General features: G+C 29.6%; 1 protein-coding gene across 1 annotated transcript; it reads left to right on the forward strand.

The window, feature by feature from the left end:
* Positions 1-14880: 14880 nt before the first annotated feature.
* LOC107031089 lies at positions 14881-17554 on the forward strand. Its single transcript, XM_015232296.2, has 3 exons — positions 14881-15087; positions 15231-17121; positions 17226-17554. Exon 2 carries the CDS (start codon positions 15437-15439, stop codon positions 16085-16087), a length of 651 nt encoding a protein of 216 aa, XP_015087782.1. The 5' UTR covers positions 14881-15087; positions 15231-15436; the 3' UTR covers positions 16088-17121; positions 17226-17554.
* Positions 17555-22749: the final 5195 nt, after the last annotated feature.

The following is a 22749-nucleotide window of genomic DNA, read 5'->3' on the forward strand; positions in this document are numbered from 1 at the left end:
GTTATTTTGATTAATTATGTTATTAAAGTTGTCTTAATTGCTAAAGAACACACTTAATAGATTCAAGTTTGGTGCTAAATCAAAAAATTTCCCAAATTAGGAATCCAACTAAAGCCCAAATATGATGGGCCTATAAATAAGCGACTCTCATCTCATTGCCCTCTCTCTGTTTCCAATGGGCTTTTAAGATCAAGATTTTGCATGGATGGCCTTTATTCTGGGGTGGCCTTTAAATTGTTTTTCTATTGTTTCATTTAATAATAAATAAAAAAAAAATGACAGAAATATCACATTTAAGTTTTCTTATTACCATTATTCCATATTAGTTTTACAAATTCCCAAAATTCCTTATTTTCATGCATCTGATTAATGTATCAGCGCATCAAATTAATGTATTTTGCGCATCAGATTAATGCATCTTGCGCATTAGATTAGTGTATCATGTATAAAATGTATATCAGATTAGTGTATCATGTATAAATTTTAATGTATCTTATTTAACGATCAATGTATCTTGCGCATCAGAGTAATGTATCATGCTTATATTATTGTATCAGTTTGAGGGGTTTCTTTAATTATAAACTTATAGAGACAAATGGTAAGTTGCCTTAAAAGTATGTAATTTTTGTCATTTACAAAAATTGTGGGTCAAAGTATTTTTAATTATGACCTAATTTTACTCAACATAAGTTTAAAACTTTTTTACACGACATAAATTTTGTAGGAATTAAGTAATTCACCGACATAGATTGTATAGTATTTAATTCACCAGACAAAAATATAGTATGTGTAACTCATATCTCTAACGACATAACTTATGAGTTCTAAAATTGATTTTTTTTAATCTCTTTTAAGTATAAGTTCCGAAAAAACTAAGTTATGCAATACCTGATAGATTTTGAACTAAATTTTTACGGTGATCAACATAAGTTATAAATTTGTATCGCTGCCGGAAGGGAAAATATCAATAGATTGTAAATAGATCTATAAGGTAAAATACAAATAAGTAGCATATAAATATATACATCAAATAAATGAGTATAATTATTTTCTACAAGATAACTTGTGTAATGAGATTTACCTGAAATTATCATATAGTTCAAACAGAGTGAATTTGATCATTAATTGTTTATAAGCATCAACTTGAATAGTTATTATGGTGATCTATACAGATGACGTGCTCGTTACAAGAGAAGCTCGAAGCAATTGAAGAAACGAAAAGAAATCGAAACAAGAATTTAAAATGAAAGATCTAGGGAGCTAAAATACTTTTTAGGGAATTAATTTACGAAAATAATTAAAACATATTGAAATTGATTCTAATTTCAAAAAATAAAAAATAACTCAAAGGATTGGTCACAAGTACATTCTAAGTTCTAACAAGAGATTAACCAGCAGACTCATTGACTAAACGACTCAACAAAGTTTAATATTAGTAAGTCTTGGGGCATAATAATTTTTGTACAAATTTTCACCTTACGAGTGTAATTAGTTAGAAGTCTTGGAGTCAAATAATTGGTTAATCTTAATCGAGTTAGTTAATAGTCGAGAATTTTTTTCACCATTACTGGCATGGGTAAGGTCTTATTCGGAGGGTAGCGCTCTCTATCAAGTACATTTTTAATACATATCGCTCGAAGTTAAGACCTCTCGTCAAAAGATCGGAGGTTGCACTTTTTTTTAAAAAAAATGATAAATATAAGGGACAAGCCACCATACGGTGAAGTTAAATGGAAATCGCTGCCCTTAAAAAAATTTGAGCTTCTTCTCTTTGCAGCAAGCCAATAATAGAGGCAGGGGCTGCTCTATAAAAAAAAATTGACAAATCGTTGCCATAGCAGCGATTTTAAGGAAAAAATTTTTTTTTTTGAAGAAATCGCTGACACAACATTGATTTTTGTATTTTTTAGAAAATATTGACACGTTAATTTTGTCAGGAGCAATTTGCCCTTTTAGTTAAAAAAAATATTGATGTACATTTTTAAAATTTTGATAATTTTTTTACTCTTTTAATTTCGGACTCTATTTTTAATATGAAATTATTAAAGCATACATAATTTTAGAAGGGTTTTTAATATAATATCCCCAAGTCGACAAAACATGTAAATTTTGTTGGACTTTAATCCAAAAATAGTAATGAAGAATATAAAACAAAGATGAAGAGACAGTACTCTACAATAAGACACACATTTTCCTCATAAAGTCAAGTGCTTATTTTATCATTTTCCCAAAAAATAGTAAGTATAATTAAAGTTGCTTTTTTCAGTTCCTTTAACGGGAAGAAAGGGAAGAAAAAAAAGAGACATGTTATCACTAATTATCATGTCTACTATGTTGCTAACAAAGAGAATTGTAAAAAAATAATTTAAAAAAGAATTATTTATTAAGCACTATATAAAATAATGGATTTATTCAAGATTATGTGTTATCATGAATAATTCAAAGAATCATTCTTGACAACGAGCAAAAACTCGGAAAGTACTAAATATTAATTTATAACTTATGAGACTGAATAATTTTTATTTATAAATATAAATATAAGAAAATAATTTAAGATTGCAGATAGAAATGTTGTTAAATTAGATCCTAGAATTGACTCACATATCAAAAGCTAGCTCAGATAAAAAATAATTATCGAAACCTTATAAAGAGTCGACCTATTTTATTACCCATCAATATGAGACTTTTTGTTATTTTTTACAAAATATGCTTAATAATGAGCATAACGTTTTGAAAATTCTTACGAATTATCATGATTTATCTTGACAATCATAAGAGAGTTGGTGTGCTTTCAATTTCTGGCCTAGAGGCTATTTCTCCAATACTTTGTTTTTTACATGTAAGGTTAAAATTTAAATGATATTAATTAAAAAATTTCTAAAAGCTCAACTCGAAATTTTTGATTATTAATTGAGGATGAAAAAATTACTTAAAAGAGTAATTAAAGAAAATGAAAAGATAGTGGGCTTGTCAACAATACAAGATATGAGTTGATGGAGACTTTTAGGAAAAAGTTTGATAATAGGCATTTGGCATGAGCATAGTGTTAGTATTGAGTGTAAAATTGGGAATTCTCCCTTTCGGCCACAAAGTTATTTGAAAGAGAAATGAAAAAACATCATGCCATAAGAAAAGGTAAAAGAAAAACATTACCAATAAATCTGAGTTGCGATGAAATAGTTGAATTTCACTATATTAATTAGAAAATTAGCTCTTGACATAAAAGAAATCTTATTAAAAATGCTTTATCAAAAAATAAATTTTATGGTACGTGAATTTAAATTAATTAGACTTCAATATGAATATCAGATAAAATTCTCTTATGAAAAAAAATCAAAGGAAATAAATAGACAAAGTCTTTGAGAGGAAACAAAACAAAGACTGATTCTAAATTCTTTTTTTAATGTGTGGAAAATTTCATCCTATTTCTTGAAGGACTTCCTTTTCTTCTTTTTTTTCGTGATATTATTTTCATGCACCTCTTTGTATCACACTGATATATATTTATATAGAGAGATGTTTTAACCAAATTAAGCCATTATAGAAAGTCATTCACCAAAATAATATATTTTTCTAAAATTTTACAAAACTAGTATAAACGTATTCCACAGTAACGTTTTAGGATATATTTTATTTTTTAAAAGTTGATGGCGTCAGATTGATATACGTTACTCACAGTAACATTTTACTCCTAAGACGTTACTCATAGTAACGTTTTAGGAGTAAAACGTTACTGAAAATAGCGTTTTAGGAGTAAAACGTTACTTACAGTAACGTATATCAACCTAATGCTGTTAGTTTTTACAAAATAAAATATACCCTAAAACGTTACCGTGAAATACGTTTATACTAGTTTTATAAAATTTTAGAAAAATGTATTACTTTAGTAAATTGTTTTTATATAATGGCTTAGTTTGGTTAAAAATCCATATATATATATATAAGAACATGTCATCGATGATTACAAATTTTTATTTCGAGTTTTAAGTATGAAAGAATTTGAAACATCTTCTTTAAGTAAGCTCTACGCAATATGACAAATTGTGTTAATCTTTTTCTCGTTTCACATTTTGGTCTCATTATATTTTAACTTATTTTATCACTTACTTACCTTTTTTTTATACAATTATTTTGTATCTTGTTTTTTCTTATTAATAATAGTATAAATTATTTAGATTGTTGATGAATGGTATTATAATTTATATAATGATGAAACAAAATATAATATATTTAAATAGTATTATTATCTAATATATTATACAATAATACATTATAATTTATACATTATGCAATAATACGTAACAATCATCTAAACAAGGTGTTTCCCTAAAAAAAACAAAGACAAACCAAAATTCACCTTCTTTATAGATTTCCCCTTTTTCACCTTGAGAAAAATTTTCGTCGCAGGGGAAAGAGGGTGACCAAAAAAAAAGGAACATAATCAAAATGAACAAGAAAATAATATAAAATGAAAAAATGTTATATTTTTTCTATCTCAATTTATGAGACATATTTCAAATTTTGAGATTTAAATAAGTTTATATTTGATCGTGAACTTTTAATATATTTTTTAAATATTTTGAATTATCAATTATGATGACTTATAGTACTTTTCACACAGTTTACAAATATATAAATTTTATTTTTAAAAATGTTCATGTCATATATATCACTTACATTTAGATTTAGATGGAAGAAATTAGTTATTTTGATTTATTTCAACTCTTTCTTTAATTACGTTTTGAGAATCTTTTAAAAGTTGAATCCAATATGAACGACGTATACCAAAAATTGTAATTAGCTAAATATTGGTAGACTTCAAAAGAACAAGTAACCCACTAACAAGGGCGGAGTTATTTTATAATTCGACGAAAAATTATATTATTTATACATGGTTAATATAATTTTATATGTATATGTAATAGATGTCGAACTCCCTTCGGCTACTTCATGTGTCTATTTCTACAGATTTTGAACCCCCTCATTGAAAATCTTGACTCGGCCTCTGCGGCCACTAAGGTTTCATGTTATACTTGATAATTTTTTTACGATTTGTTTACGATATCGTAAGTTTAAATAAGCTCTTTGAAACTTAGATCGCTTAGATCAAATAAGTTATTTGAAACTTAGATCGCTAAGATATTCAAGAAATTAGACAAAGAGAGCTTTTAAACAAGGCATTTTGTATTGCATGGAGAATGTTTTACACTTGATTGGTTCTTGCTTTATTGCCTTTACAAATGAGAGTCTCTCTATTTATACTATAATTACGTGGGTTAAAGTGCAAATAAAAATTATTACACAAGTCCCTCTGTAACACTTCGAAAATCTAAGACGTGTTCTAGAGCCTAACATAAGTGTTTTAAGGTTTAGACATTGTTTTAAAGTCTATTTTAATGAATATAGGTCATCTAGGAAGTCTAGAAATCAAAACGTCCAAGAACGTCCTTAACGTCCGGAAACTAGTTGAATGAGGTGCTAGTGTGCCTTAGCATATTTGACTAGCTTTTAGGAGTCGGAAAATAATAAAAATTAATAGAAGGTTGTATAACACGTATTAGAGTTAGTTCATAGTCGAAACGTCTGGGCACGACTCCCCAAGGACCAATCAAGGGCCCTTGAGGAGGACCCTTGCATATTGGGGTCAAAGGACTGCCCAAGGCAGTGTGCACATACGAATGCCATCGACGGGGCGTGTGGCAATCGACAGGGCGTCGATGGTCACTTAGCCAAAATCTTGGAAGGGTCATTTTGCATGGTCTCTGAGCAAAACGACGGACCAATAGGACGAAGGGTCCTGTGGCCGTCGTCTCACGGATGGACCGTCGATCGGGGTTTCGTCTGTGAGGGGGCTGTTTTGCTAGGGGAGGTCTAATTAAGTTAGTTAACCACCTAAATAAAGCCCTAAGCTAATTAGACTAACCTAAGCTCTCATGATTTCCCGAACCTAGAACATTCTTCCTTCTCTCTTCTTTCTCTCTCCCAAAGAAACCCCATCGAAGACCAAGCTAGAGATGGATTCAAGGGCTGCAAAGGGTCAAGTTTCTCCATCAATATTATCAATTAGTAAGGTATGTGATTACTTTCACCTTTGAGACCTCTTTCTTCAAAGGGTTCCATCAAATTGATTTCAAAAAAAGTTGGATTTTCATCTAAACGAAATTGATGTTGTGAATTGATTTGTTTATGATTACTTTTAGATATTAGGAATAGATTAATATGTATTTTAACTCAATTATGTTATATCTTGATGAATTGGTCTAGTTTGTAGAAGATGACCCATTCTCCTTAACTCTAGGTTGTGATCTTGATATGAATTGTGTAATGTTGGTTCAATTGAATTGGTTATTGGTTGAATTACTACTAGATGATGTTATTGTATCAATTATGAATAGATTAAGATGAATTTGAGTCCTATCATGCTAGTTCTTGAGTAATTGATCTAGGTTATGAATTGTATTATGGATTTGACCTAAGTCTATTGTCTTAAGCTATGAACTAGTAATGAATTATGATGTAGTGATTCAATTGGATTTATTTATCATGTTGGTTATGGATATGTAATGACATAACCCTTGTTGGGTTGAGATAAGGGTTTATGATAAGACCTTGATGATAAATTATGAAGAAGACTTAGTAAGTCTTATGATCTTAAGTTTTTACTTCAATTATGGCTACTTGTGGTTTAGTGACGATGTTGTATTGAAGTATGCCTTGTATTAGGATTGATAGGGTTGGTATGATGTTGAATTGAAATGTCTTGACTATGAATTGTGAGGTGTTGGCTAAAATGTAAATATTATAAAGATGGTGATGATTTATCAATGTGCCTTATCATGATATGAAAATGTTAATATGCTAACCTCACCTATATGAATTGTAATGAAAGGACAATACTCATGCAATTTATTATAGATCTATGATGATGATGATGTTTATACAAGGGATTAGACCCTGTGACTTACATTAAGCTATGATGATTAGTAAAGGTATTAAAGACATTTTAAAAGGCACTCTAGCTTCGCACCGAGTTAACTAGAGTGAGGAGTGTCCCTTTCCACATAGGGAAGGTAGGATCACTATTGTACTCTTGAGATTGGAGATCATAATGCATGTAGCATAAAGAGGATGCCAACTATATCTCCTAGTTCTTGAACTATGTTGTCCCCATAGGAATACTAGCTAGTGGATCCATGTAGTTGCTATGTTCATGTTTTGGTACTACCTTGGCAAGTAATCCTCCTTCTTTCGTGTAGGGTTTCATGACACCGAATTTCACACTAGCTCGTGTGGTCTATGTCGGTTAAGACAAGATGTTCCTAAAAAGTAAAATGAACTAAAGGAATGAACTTAACTAAGATGACCTAAGAGATTTAACGTAGTCTAGGTAGGGGTATGAGACTCTACCTATACATTGCACTAGTTAGCCTTAAGAGAAGTTTTAGGAGGATGTTCTTAGGTGTATATATGCTTATAAAGGTAAATGATATGTATATGATGATCTTACATGTTAATGACACTATGTGATGTTAATTACTCTTATGAACATGTATTTGGTCTATAATGTTGAAATATGATATTAAGTAATCTTAAGGTTATGTTATGTGAGGTTGGACATTGGTTATGGTTCTTGATAGATTTACTTGATTAAGTAAGGTAATGGGGATTTGCTTAGTTATTGCACAAGTGTACTTAAAAAGGGTCATGAGTAATGGTCTTGCTTTGGTTATGTTGAAATATACTCTTATTCATGCTTGTTGAAGTTATAACTTGATGATAAAGTAGTTTTGATTATACATGTAAGTATGTTGATATGTTCATTGACTTGACTTTGCTTGGTATTGTTGGTCTTGTGATGTACATGCCTATGACTTAAGGAATATGTCTTATTTATTGGTATGGTCTTGTTGAATGTGCATAAATGTTTTCAAAGTAAATTGCGTATTTAATGAAATGTCCCTTTTAGCATGGTTTGATACTATATGTGCATATGGTCTCATACTTAGTACAAGTGGTGTACTTTTCCATTTTTTCCTTTTCCCTAACATTTTAGTTTCCGATTGTCTTGGAATTCTTAATCATCCAAGTTGGGTAGGTTCTCACTTTCCGAGGGCAATGCCAGTATCAAGCCTATGATGTTGCTTTTGTTCAAGACTCTTATGTTTCTTTCCTTTTCATTTGGATATTAAACATTGTATGACCTATATGTGGTCTTATTGTATTGATGTATGGGCTAGGCCCAAACTGTTATACTCTTATTAGATGGTTATGAGATGAGACGACTATTTGAGACTATGTTATATTTTTTATATCTATATGTAATAAAAGTAGAAGACTAAGTAATCTTCATATACGAAGGGTTTATGTATATACTCGATATAACTATATAATGTGTATGTAGAGGTCTATGTAAACCTCCATGTATTAGTAATAAGTTTTAAATTTCCGCTAATTTTGACCTATGAATGTAATGATGTAAGCTAAGAGACTAGTCTTAGTCCTCAAAGAGGACGATGACGCTGGTTACGTCTAGGGGATGCTCCCCAAATGTGACACCCTCCTCCTTTACAAGTTGGTCCATTTTTTTAGAATTTTCTATGATTTTAAAATATTACAATGACTTTCTATGTAATTTTATAAGCTTTCATGAGAAATTTCTATACTTCTCTAGAATATTTCACCAAGGCTGTTTTTCTTCTAATGTAAGCCATTCAAGTAGACAATTTTATGTCAAGTGACGCCTAAGTGGAATGATGATGTGGTTAGCCATGACATATGTCTATTGAAAATTCATCTATAATATTTACCCAAAACCTTCAAAAATTGACTCATATTCATTACATTTTTTCCCTATTTCTTTGAAGTCCATATTTTAATAAGTGACACTTGTTATATTTAAAATTTAACTTCTAGATTAAATTAATTTAACTAGCCTAATAATCATAGTCTAAGAACAAATTTTAAAAAATACTTGCCAATTTTGGTAAGAAATATTTCATCCACTAATTTTGGCTCCTTATTTGTATCATCACTATAATTATACTTTCTCATTTCTTTCTGATATAATTTTAATTTTATTTAAAAATTTAGTTGATTGAAATCATGGATATCTTTAATTAAAAGATACATAAAAATAGGAGTGTGAAAAACTGAACTGATTAATAAATTGAATTGAAAAAAATGTTATTGGATTATTATGTTATTGGGTGTTTAATGGGTTTATAAAAAGTTATTGGGTTATTGATTTGATATCGTTTTTTACTATTAGGTTTTGGGTAAATCGATAACCCAATAAGACGAGAATAAATTATTTTACCCTTCCTAAATATTAAATATTAATTTTTTAATATATAACTAAACATTATAATTATATCAAATTATTAGTACTCTACCCACTTCACACTAGGTTCACAATTGTAGCTATTTGATTTTAGTTTTAGTTTTAGTCTTGTTGGACTATTTGATTTTAGTTTTAGTTTGTAATTGTAGGTTGTAGCTTTTGCAGGTTTATTAAGGTCTATAATTTGATTAACATAAGAAATTCAATTTTATGTTTTGGAGGTCATGACATATAATTATGACTTTTGAACTATATTTTGTCTTATTGATGCAATTTCCCATTATCTTTGTTTCACTATATCAATACATTTTGAGAAGTGAGAAGTCATATAATATTTTACGGATATTTTTTTACTGGTTAAACAAAAAATCGAACCAATAACGACCAAAAACCGATAAAAATATCTTATTTATTTGTTATTGAGTTAAATATTTAAAAATCGAAAATCAACAAACCAAACCGATAATACATAAGACCGAACCGAACTGATTGATGCACACCATATAAGATACAAGATACACAAAAATAACTCTGACATGATCTATAAAATTTTGATATCAAATAAAAAGAATAAATTAGATCATACTTTCTAAATTACTTTCAATATATAACATTAATTCATGAATAACTTGTTTTTAGCCAAACGATCCTTACAACAACAACATACTCATCGCAAACAACTCGTATAACAACAACAACATATTCAGTACAAACGACCCTTAGTATGTCGTATCAACATGAAAATACGTCTAAGGTTTCACAAACTTTTATATTTACTAAGTAAGGTGAAGATGTTTTCAGAAACAAATAAATTCTTCTTTAAACTTATGCAATACCTGTTATTTTCAACATAATAAATCAAACAATTAAAAAAGATTAAAATAAGTACTCCCTCCGTCCGGTATTGTTTGTTATGTTGCGCTTTTCGAAAGTCAATTTGATTAATTTTCAAAGTTAAATTAGATCACATTAATTCAATATTTTAAATAAAAAAATTAGATATTTTAAAATTATATGAAAAGTACTATAAATTTCATTTTTTTGCATATTAATATGATGAAAAAATACATCTTAAAAATGTTGGTCAAAATTTTTATAGTTTGACTCTAAAAATAGAAATCATGACAAATAATATCGGGCGAAGGGAGTAATTTTTAAAACATAGTTAATTCATCATAACTAATCTAATGATTAAATATTGTCTTAAAAAATTGTGTTTTGGTTGAAATTAAAGGAGTATTTAGGTATTGAGAAAGTGCTAAATGGCCAGAAAAATATGGTCAGAATTTGGCCAGAATAGTGAAAAGATTATTATAACCTTTCCCTCCATTAACTTTTTGATATTTTTAAAATAGTATGAGCATTAATTATTTTGATAAGATTAATTTTCTGGGTCCCATGCATTATTACTTCTTCAATTCTTTTTCTTTTTGGCATTTCACTTCTCCGTCTTGGCTTTTTCTTTTTTATTTTTCTTATAAAAAAATTAGAATATGGTGAAAATAAATAATTATATTTAAACACTTAAATTGGTTAAATTCATCCCATGAATGAAACAATAAAAATATTTGTTTTATGTATCTATTGGAACTTCATCAAATTTCTGTATGTTTTGATGTTTATCATATATAAAGTGTTTTAAGTTTTGTCTGACTTTTATTGAAATAATTTCAAATTATACTTACAAAATTATTTAAATATGTATTTTAAATTTATTTGAACGCAACTTCATAAACTTATTTAGTTAGAACTCATATTAATAATAATAAATAAGTAATAGTTCACATATTATCAAGTCAGCATAATATAAGGGTGCTATCACATATTCAATATGATTGTTGTTAAATAGGATCAACACTGATGAATATATAATTTTTATAATATTGTGATATTTGTATCTAAAGTGTTTCGAGTTTTGATTGTCGTTATTAATATAGTTTTATATATGTTAAAATATTCAAATAAATAGCCTAAATTTATTTAAACATAATAATTTATAAATTATATACTTTTCATATTAATAACAAATATGAGTAATGATCTATAAGCTATCAAATTGACATAATATAGTACGGATACAAGACTATAATTAACATTAAGACGTTACCCTCATGGATTCTCAGCAATATGCAATATAAGTAAAATAAATGTGGATTCTGAAATTTACAATTGAATGATGATGATTAATACGATTTTTCACTAATTAATTAACTGTTTATACATCGTGTGTGTTATTCTTTTAGAAAAATAATAGTATAATTTTGGGACTTAGATATTTTAAATAACTATTAATAATAATGCAATTTTCATAGTGATGTCTTGAATTAAGAAAGTTACTTCTTTTTATATAATTGTCTTAATATCAAGGTTGACTACTCTCTTTTAACATTGATATATATAGAATAACCAAATAAGATATATAGTATTTTTTACATTTTATTACTATACCACGTTGTTTGTTTGATCTTCATACTAATATATTGTGCATATTATGTTAATTATTATTACGAGAAAAAGATTTGAAATACTCCTTAATTTTGTGATATAGAGATGATATATATTTTGTAAAGAAAAGATCAAATATACATTTATTGTTACATTAGCAACTTAAATAACTTATATATCCTCTTTTGACTAACGAAAGTTATACTTTAGATTTTTAATTTATTTATTTTAGTTATTTAACCAAACAATATTCACATAAAGAAAAATTAGATAGTTTTTTCACGTGATTTTATTTTTGAGTTTTTTAATTCAATGGTTAACTTGGGTCTTAATTATCTCCCTTATGAATATTTTGTTTATCATTATTTGAGTTTGTTGTTCATGTTTAATTTTTCGCTTTCATTCTTTAGTATAGCAAACATGAGAATTAAAAAGAAATAGTGAAAGAAATAAAAATATTTTTTTTAAAAAAAAAGCAAACTAAAATTAATCATTTTTTTTGCAGTTATATTGAATTTTATTTTGTAGTTATAAAATTTTTGATGCATCTATTATAGACTTTGCAAGAAGATAAGAAGCCCAATTTACAAAGCAAGACTCCACCTACTTTTCCCTAATCAACCGACAAATATACCCAACTCATTTATCGGCCACTTGTAAGGCTTGCCTTGTCATTGTCAAACCCAGCATAACGGGCTCCTAGTAGCTCAACTTGTCTCCCATCAATAAATTATTCGCCATGAAAAAAAAAAGACTCAAATATGATATCAAATTTTTTAAGAAAAGTTATTTAAGTTATTTGTTAAAAAATTGACTAGTTATGTTGTTTTGATTTGAGAAAACATTATTTGTTCACTAAAAGAACAAAGCTACTTATGAAAATATGTTTGTACATTGTTGGTGCTAAAGAATATTATTTGGTGCAAGCAGACTAAAATACATTTAGAATTTCTTTGCCTACCACAATTATTATCATGATCCGGATCATAATATTTTTTATGCTTAGATTGATAAAAAAAAAGGTTTATCTCATTATGTCGAGGTATGATTCGTTTTACGCTGATTTGATAGAGATTTATCTCATTCATATCATAAAATAAAATTAGCAAGTTGATTTTTAAGATTCTTCGTTGATAAATCATTATATTGTTCAATAATTAAAAGATGTGAAAATAATTCATGAAATTTTAAACTCTATTTCTCAATATTGTTATTGTATGAGCATACTTGAGGAAAAAAATGAGAATTTGTTTTTTAGCACATCACGGTTAATGATATTTTCTCTGCATAATGTTAATTACGCAATAGCTTTGAATATGAAAAGATTTATGATCACCTTCATGTGGTTACATCTATATCTCAAGTTATTCCACATCACAAGTAATATTTTAATGGTGAGATATATATATTTTTTTGACGTCAAAGGATGAATAGTTGCTCGAGCAATAATAATTCCATTCTAATTCTAAAATTGTGAATTTAATTCACCAAGAGATCAGAAAGATGGGAGAATTTACAAAAAAAAAGAAAAAACATCATCAAGGTGATGATAGGGGAATACCATTATGTTGGCACAATCTTGATTTGATGTCTTATTTCTATTTGCTTAAAATGGTCGAGACTCATCCTAATACTATGTTATGAAAATAAAAACTATAAGTTAATAAATAAGAAAAATTATATATAGGGAGAGACTGATATATTATTCAACTTTAAGCAAGTCTATCCCTTAGCTTACTGCAAACTTATTTGATTGCAATTTTATCCAATTAAAATCTTACTCACTAAATTGTGTAATGAATATCCAAAAATATTATCTATGTATAATATAATAATATCGATAAATATTAGAAGATATTTTCGATATTAATCACTTTTTTCTATTGTGTAGTTTTTCTAAGATGATAGGAATAAGATATCGAGACCTAATATATTTTGCATGTACATTATACATATATTTAGAAATCTATTAAATATAAAGAAATTGTTAAAAATTTACTAACAAAAATGTCTTGCGATCCAACAGTAAAAATAACACAATTTCTTACATAATAATTTTTTTTAAAAAATTCAATTTGTTATAAACCTATAAACTTCGGATTATAACCTGCCCCATCTTTTTACACCATTGTTTTGCAAATTTCGTGCATTTGTAGATTGATACGCAATATGACCAAACCATTTGAAATGAGGGATCAAAGGTGCATTCCATATATATCAATCTTCTCATTTAGTATTACTTATATGTACTATGTATTTTTCATTAGCGGAGCTAGAAACTTGACGAAGAATATATAATTTTTTCTCTTAGTTATGTTAAGAGTGTACAAATTTAAATATATATTCATATTAACTAACACTTTATGTATGTATATCATATAATTTTCTGATGTAAAATATGTATCGAAACACGTTTCGACTAAGATGGCTCCGCCCTTACTAATCAAAAGTTTAATTATATTGAGGGATCAAAGGTGCATTGTATGAACACATTGAATAGTGAATTTCATTAATATATCAAAGGTGCATTGTATGAACACAATAAAACAATAAATTACATTGAAAGATCAAAAGTACACTTATTATGTGAATACGTTGAACAATGAATATAATTGCACTCATTATCTTTGTGCTTCAAATGTTCAAATGTTTTAATTATTTTTCCATTTTAAGCCTTAAATGCATCATAAATGAGATTAAAAAGAGTTATAAAAAGTAAAAAAAGTATTTCCATTTAATATTTATCATGAGATACATTTAATCAATAAAATATCAAGTCGATGCTAACAATTCGTAAAATTATAATTTAATAGATAATTATTCTATAATTATGCTATATTTAACAAAATAGTTATGGTGCACACAATTGTCCGGAGACATGATTAATTATAATAATTAAAAATAATTTAAAGTTGGTGAACTAATTCAATCATGAAATGAATAGTTGAACTACCAATTATTTTATAGCGATTAAATTGGAATATATATAAAGGTAATGGCATTTCGTTATTTAACTCATTCTCGGAGGGTAATTCTGTAATAGTAAGACCGGACGTGTGAAGTAAATTTAAATAGGGCTAATGGGTATTTGGAATCCGCAGATTCTATTAACGTTTCAAAAAGATCAGTGGCTGAAGTTCCAATGGAGTTGTGATAAACGAAGAGCAGCACAAGCTCCCAATACCAAATTTAGTACTACTGACCAATTATAAAGAGTAAATATAGAAGATTAGGGTTTTAAGATCTCTAACAAAATTGCACTGGGAAGAAATCTGGTTCTTCAATTTTCTGGGATTTATCAGGTAAATCTTGTGTTTTTAGTTTTGTTGATTACTGAATTTTATGAGCTTTTTCATCATGGGTTTTTGGTTTTAGTTTATGGGTTGATTGTATTTTTTGTGATGGCTTATTAGTTTTTTCGATTTTTGTTGTTTTGTACTGATAGATCTGAAGAAACTGAAGAGTGAAGTGGTAATCGTTGATAAGTGTATGTTCAAGGGAGGATTGTTTGGATTTACTGAACTGTTGTTGATGTGGTTTTGGAGAAGATAAGATCTGTGATTTGTAAAACCCAAAACGGATTCTTTTTGTACTTGATTGATAGATCTTCAGTTTTTTTGGGAGTTGAATCAGTTATTGTTTAATTTAGAAATGGAGACACTTGTTGTTGTTTCTCAGCATAAGAATCACTACTATGATAGAACTAGGGGTCAAGCTCCCATTCGATGTGGATCCTTTGGGTCACCTCCTTCTGTAGGGTTCAAAGAGATAAATTGCCGGAATTTTGAATCAAGTGCCGGTATACTTCCTACCCCGTTAAAGGCCTATTCCACACCAGTCACTAAAAAGGGTTATTCATCCTCGTTTCGTTCCAAAACACCTTCACCCCCATCATCTATCCAGGGTAAATCTCACTCTGAAGGTCAAAAGAAGTCGAAAAAATCAGTCCATAGTAGTGCAGTTTCAATACCTATTGACATCAAAGGGTGTGGTGATTCGAGAAAGGAAGGGTCTTTGAATGATGAGTTTGCTTATTCTGAACTTTGGGCTGGTCCAGCTTACTCAAACTCGCCTCCACCTAGCTCTTTGCCCATCCCCAAATTTTCTGTTAAGCCTAAAAGGACAGTTTCCCTTGACCTGCCTACTACTTCACCCTTTGGCATTGATTTGCCTCCCTTTGCTAAATCTGCACCTGCATCCCCGACCCGGGAGCGCAGCCCATCTCCAGGAGTTTTATCTGACAGTACTGACTCTGCAACGCAGACTCTCCGACGCATTCTCAATCTTGAAATTATGGATTGAGGGATGTATGGTGAGGGGCTGGTAAAGAATAAGGCAGTTACCTAGTTTGCAAGTATCTTTAGTAGATTGTATATAGGTTAATAAATCAGTCTTTAGTTTGATTGGTGACAGTTGGTTAGGTCTTGTTGTGGTGGTGAGCAGCTTTGTTTCAATGGTGGAAGGGCTACAATAGTTGTGACAGTGTGTTGGTTAAGGTTATGAATCAATGGTGGGTAGATCAACATTTCCAGGTAGATTTGAAGTTGATTAGTTTTATGTGCAGACGTGGTTAAATTTAGTAGTGGTACAACAACATGGAGTTATGTTGTAGTGGAGGTCAATGGACAGAAGAAACTATTGCAGTATTTGTTATAATGGCAGATCTTTGCTGAGTCCGCAGGATTGGTTGCTCAATGATCTTTGATGCGCTTGCAGATCATCACATTACCTGTGATGTTGAGTTCTCAGTTCTTGATTATACTCTTCTTAATAGGTTGTTTTCCTTTTTTCTCTCTTCATAGTCAGTTAGCTTGTGTGTTTGTCAAACATATTGTACATATACTAGAGCTCTGATTAGATTAGGTGGATAGCTATCTTTCAGACTTTTGTTCTATACACTGACCAGATTCTTGGCCCTCTGCTCTCGAATTTAGGATCCTTCTTTGCAATTCAATATCCAATCCTCTACTGTATAGAGTATTAGGTACCCCTTACTCCTTACAAACTTGATGCCTGAATTGGCTGGTCAGCGTTCATTTCATCTGTGTGCTTGTTTTTTTATTTTCGTTAAACCTTGAATAGGATTTAACTCATACTTCCCTCTTCTTAAAGTTGTTTTCCCCTTCACCATTTTCTGTTTTTTTGGAATGAAAATTGGTAAAGTGGGACGTAAAAGTTAGTTATATCCTTTTCTACTCCTGCTCTTAGGTAAGTTGCCTACTGAGTATTCCTCCAATGAGTCTTATTAGTTCTCCTTAGTGTTTGTTCCTCTCCTTTCTCTGCTAAAAGTTTCATTTGCCTCTGGAAATTGTTGATCATACCTGGCTGTTGATAAGGTAAGCAATTTCTCTTTTATAAAGGGACTTTCTTGTTCTTTTTAGTCTTACTCTTGCTGTTTGTCCTTACCTGTAAATTATGTTTGCTGTTTTATTGTGTACAGGACCTTGTTTGGAGTCTGAAGAAGACTGTTGAAAAGGCTGTTCTCCATGTTTTCTAGTTGGTAGCGTTCTGTCTCATTTCGTTGCGTCTTTAGTAGAGATTTTCTCGCATTACTTGCAAAACTGGTACTATGCCATGGTTTTATGTTTTGATCTGTGTTCTGTTAAGTCTACTTTTGCGTATGAAGGACCAATGTTATGGTTACAAGGTTAACCTTGGTAATATAGACAGTTAGTAGTTGCTTTTGTTATTTGCTTTCCCAGATTGTACCATTTCATGGTGTAGTTTATGCTAAGTTTTTTTCAATTGAATTGAAATTGTTATCTTTGATTTTGTGAAAAAGCACAGAAGATGGTTCATAACAGCCTCCTTGAGCTAGTGCATGAGCACCAGGAAGCTCATTGAATGGTTGTGATGGAGCTGTTACTGGCTGACATACTGCTACCTATTAGCATTGGACACTTCCCCTAGTTTCTTCATTATACTCTTGTTAATACAACTAACCATCTTTGTCACAAATTGTCATCTAACGCTAACCACCTCTCTCATCGTTATCACCTCGTTGCTCAATCATTACAATTATATCCATTGTCACCCTAACTCCCATCTTTGTAGCTGTTGTCTCTTCTACTACCAATGTCAACCACTACAATTGCTACTGTCAATTTCTACATCGAACAAACTCTGTTATCATAACACATTCTTTGATAAACCACCACTAGTATGGTCAGTTTCTAATATCAATCACTCTCTTCATCATATTAGCATGGTTGCCAACTATCATAAGCACATTAATCACAACACGTTCTCAAGCAATCTCCATCAACACTATTAATTACTAACATCAATCAATCGAGCACCACTACGAATATGACAGTCACCACAACACCAAGCCCCTCTGTTACAACTATCATCATAATAACTAGCCACAAAGAATAACGACTACTATTACCACAATCACTATAAACGTCTCCGCCATTACTAGCAAACATAACTGTCTCATTCTAATTTTTGTCAATTAATGTTTTTATCTTATTAATTTCTCTAAATGTTTCAATTATAAATAATTCATACATATTCAGATATTAAAAAATGATCAACTTTAATAATTTAATATTCAGATTTAAAAATAAAAAGTCAGACGTTTAAATCTTAACAAACATCACCAAAAGTAACACAAATACAAAGAAAAGTAGACAGTCTGAAAATTCAAGAAACGCCTAAAAAATATCGTGACGTGTAAAAGAACGAACCATTTCTTTTTTTTTTGGCCAAATACATACGCAGGTCCCTAAAGTTGTTCGCGCTTTTCCCCAGGTACCTCAACTAACCAAGATTCCTATTAAATCCTTTAACCCCCTATAATTTGATCCTTTTAAATATTCTTGGCTGATGTGGAGCCAAACGTGATCTCACGTCCTTTAAGCGCGTGCAGACTCTTTAAAAGCGCTGATGTGGATCTTGAACCACCCACCAACGATCTTCTTCCCCCTTTTAACCCTAATTTCTCCCATTCTTCCATTATTTCTCCTCTTTTGTTTCTCTTCATCATTATTTCTCCTCTTTACCTCATTATATTATATCTCTTTTTCATTGATTTCTTCTTAATCATCAAGTTCCAATGTCAAATTTATCTTCTTCATCGATTTCTTCTTCGTCAACTGCAAAAATCATCTGCAATTCCTTCAACAAGACACTCAAAATCACTTTAAAATCTAAGAATTTCAGCTGTAAAAGTCATTGAAAGGGAGAGATTCTTAGGGTTTTCTCGTTTAGAAACGGGTTAGAAGTGATTTGGGGGGAAATTGATTTTTAGGTTTGATGACTTAATATGTGGCACTGACGTGTAATTGGGTTGGAGTGTATTGGTCAAAATTTCCACGTGGGGAAGGTTCATCTCACGCGCCTAATTACCAAAAATAATTTATTGAAATTTGGCTCCACATCAGCCAAGAATATTTAAAAAGATCAAATTATAGGGGGTTAAAGGATTTAATAGGAATCTTGGTTAGTTGAGGTACCTGGGGGGAAAATGCGAACAACTTTAGGGACCTGCGTATGTATTTGACTTTTTTTTTTTTTTGCATGAATAGTTTATATGAGCAGCCTGTGACATGCTTTTAGCATTTGTTATGCATATTATTAATGTTGTTTCCAAGTAACTGACCTGTCTTTTTAACCACACTAATAATTTTTTATTAGAACACACAACTTGTGTCAATATTCAAATTCCATTTAGCAAGGCTGTCATGTCACCCTATAAATATAAGTAGAGCATTTTGCATGATCAACTTGGTATTGCCATATTTATCCTAAAGCTATTAATTAGAGAACTTTTAAAAACCTGGTCGGGATCTTTTTCGGTGAATTGACATCTGAAATGACGTTAATTAATTAATTAAATATTTTGGTTTTTGGGTTAAAAGAAGCAGCATGATTTGATGTGAGAGAATTGGATTAGTATAATGATTTCTAATGATCAATGGACACGTCAAAAAGATGAAAAATACAAAATGATATTGTCATACGTCATCTACCACCTAACTATTTTTTCTTCTTCTTTTTTAATAGGAGAGTAGATATCATGTATTCTTTTCTACCTTATCCAAAATCTTCAATCTCATTGTTGACCAGGTTTATTGGACCAACTTTTTTTTTTTTTAATAATATAGTTAAGTGGAAAAAAAAAAGTGTGACTTAGATCAAAGTAATCACTAAATGATGATTCGAAGAAGAATAGTATTGAAATATTCTAAGTTGTGTCCAATTTAGAAATTTTGCCAAAGTTCAAAGAGGAAGAATATAGTAGTGAAGAAAAATAGCAACTAAAACAGAAAGTAGCGCAAAACCTATAAGAAAGGAACAAGCGGAATTGAATAGTGCGATAGTCAAAACTCAATAAACAACAGATGATGATAGATATCAAAAGAAAGAAATACAATAATAATACGGCTAGTACAACGATAAACACTAACATGCCTAACCTTAGAAAAGCAATACAACACTCCATTATCTACAGACATTCTATCATGATATTCGTCATTCCCATCTTACCTTTAAGTTTTTGAATGAAAGTTTCCACTTCATTCACGCCACATTAATACGATGCGTAATATATAGTTATCAATGTCCCCATTTTCCCTTGATTATAGATCCAAGTTACTTGACTATATCTTGTAGGGATTGTAAAGTCTCACTTATATGTCAAATCGCTGAATTTGCACCCTAATTAATTCTTTGTTTTGGTCCTGCTTAATCCAAACCCTTGAGATTGCAGTGTTTCTCTCTACACTTTCAACCTAGCACTAACTCTATTGCGTATCTCATTAATCAATAATATAGCATTAACTCTATTGCGTATTTCAATAATCAATAATACACTATCCTCAAATAACATACACCAAGACACATTATCTTAAATGGACCGTATTAATTCATTCATCACCAAAACAATAAGAACGAGCTAAGAGTTGATCCCTAGTGCAACCTCATCTCTACTGAAAAGTGGTCCGAGTTTCCTCACACAATTGTAACCCATGTTTTATCTTTGCAATACATCATTTAATCGCCTTAATGTAACATCTCTTGAGGACTTCCCCCGGAACTTTGTTGTATGGGTCAATAAACACTATATGTAAGTTCTTATTCCTTATTCGATATATTTTCACTAGTCTCTCACAATATGGTTTACTTTTGTAGTCGATTGCCCCAATATAAATTCAACATGGTTCTTGAAAATGGATACAAGTACAACCCTCCTCACCCTCAATTTCACCTCTTTCTCCCAAAATTTTATAGTATGATGATTTAATAATTAGATACTCAAGTAATTGTTATTATTTTGAATATCACCTTTATTCTTGTAGAAAAGAACTATTACCCTACATTTATTCTTCGATCATTTTACTCGTCTTAAAATAGATATTAAACAAACTAGTTAACTTCTCCATATTTGTCTATGCTCTTCTAAAACTCTTATCAATATATCATACGATTCGATTACTCTTCAATATCTCTCCAACATCTTCCCTAACACAACTTCAAATGACCAGCAATTTGTCTACTCATTTGAGTGCATATTATTAATTAATTATATGACATTTTTAGTTTGTATTCACCCTATAAGAAATTCATTTATACATAAGAGATAAATGCGTTTTCTCTCATTAAATTCTACCTTTTAATATAATTTCATGATTCGTTTGAAAATTTAACTATAAAATAAAATAAAAAATTTATATTACTCTACTACTCAAACTAGAGAGCTAGTAAAAAAATTACTCCCTTTGTCTCACAGTAACGGATTACTTTTTATTTTACACTATATAATCAATTTGATTAATTTATTATTTTTCTTATTAGTGAATATTAATATAATTTATGATGACGTAGGGCGTACAAAATGTATAAGTACTCCAAAGTGGATGAGAGCAAGAATACAAAGGAGTAATAAAATATTTAATAAATTTTTTGGAAAGATAAATTCTAGGAGCTTTAATTTTGTTTAAGCTTTCAAAGAGAAATTATGAGAACATTAAGCATGATAATAATATTAATTATACGGGTAAAATGAGAAATTTTAATCAATTTAATCTTAATTTAGTTAGTGATCAAGTAATTTGAAACAAATATAAGGTGATTAGTTAATATGAGACAGAAGGAATACTTATTAATATTTATTTACTAAATTAATTCTAAAATTAAAGTTCAGATATTCTAAATCTATCCAGAAAGTACTATGAGCTATAAATTTTCTAATGTCAATATAATTCAAAAATATATATTAAGTGTTGGTCAAAATTTATATTTTCTTTTTACTCTTTAAAGAAAAATGTGCGAAAATCAGAGGAAACAATCCAAAAAAAAAAGAAAAAGAGACATAAATTAATAGGAATCTTAGGTCATTAAACTACAAATTATGGTATGATCTCATTATAAAATTAGTCGAAGCATAATGGATTAATGTTCTCGTATATATGCATATACAATTTCAAATTAGTTTCAGAACTTTGCAGATCACCTACTTCATAGTAATTAATTTAGCCTATATCTTAAATTTTGTAAAATTTGATGGTCCATATTCCATTGAAAACTTCTCTAATTTTTAAAAGTAAAATGTTAACCCAAACCATATTTAAAATATCACTTTATATATAGATTACACAATAACTTGATTAAATCGGTCAAGATAAAAATTGAATATATACTAATTTATAATTACTTATCCGAAAATATAAAACAATATTAAGAGGCCATAGGTTATTCGCAAAGTTAAAATGTGTAACTATTTTTTTCAAAATAAATTTAAAGGGTAAACTGTTGTGCGGAATTCGATATAATAAGAGAAAATATAAACGCGAAAAATAAGACAACAGATTTACGTGGTTCACCAATAAATTGGCTACGTCCACGGGAAGAGGGAGAGCAGTTTTATTATGGAGAGGCAAGAACAGAAATTACAGAATAGGGTTTGCCATAGCGTCTATATATAGTGCTAAGCTACGCCCTAACAGGCTTGGGCCCAA

Source organism: Solanum pennellii, chromosome 9 (genome assembly GCF_001406875.1).
Source record: "Solanum pennellii chromosome 9, SPENNV200".
In the NCBI taxonomy this organism is placed as follows: Eukaryota; Viridiplantae; Streptophyta; class Magnoliopsida; order Solanales; family Solanaceae; genus Solanum; species Solanum pennellii.

Coding starts and splice junctions, on each gene's coding strand:
- LOC107031089 (XM_015232296.2), top strand. CDS start 15,437: ATGGAGACACTTGTTGTTGTTTCTCAGCATAAGAATCACTACTATGAT.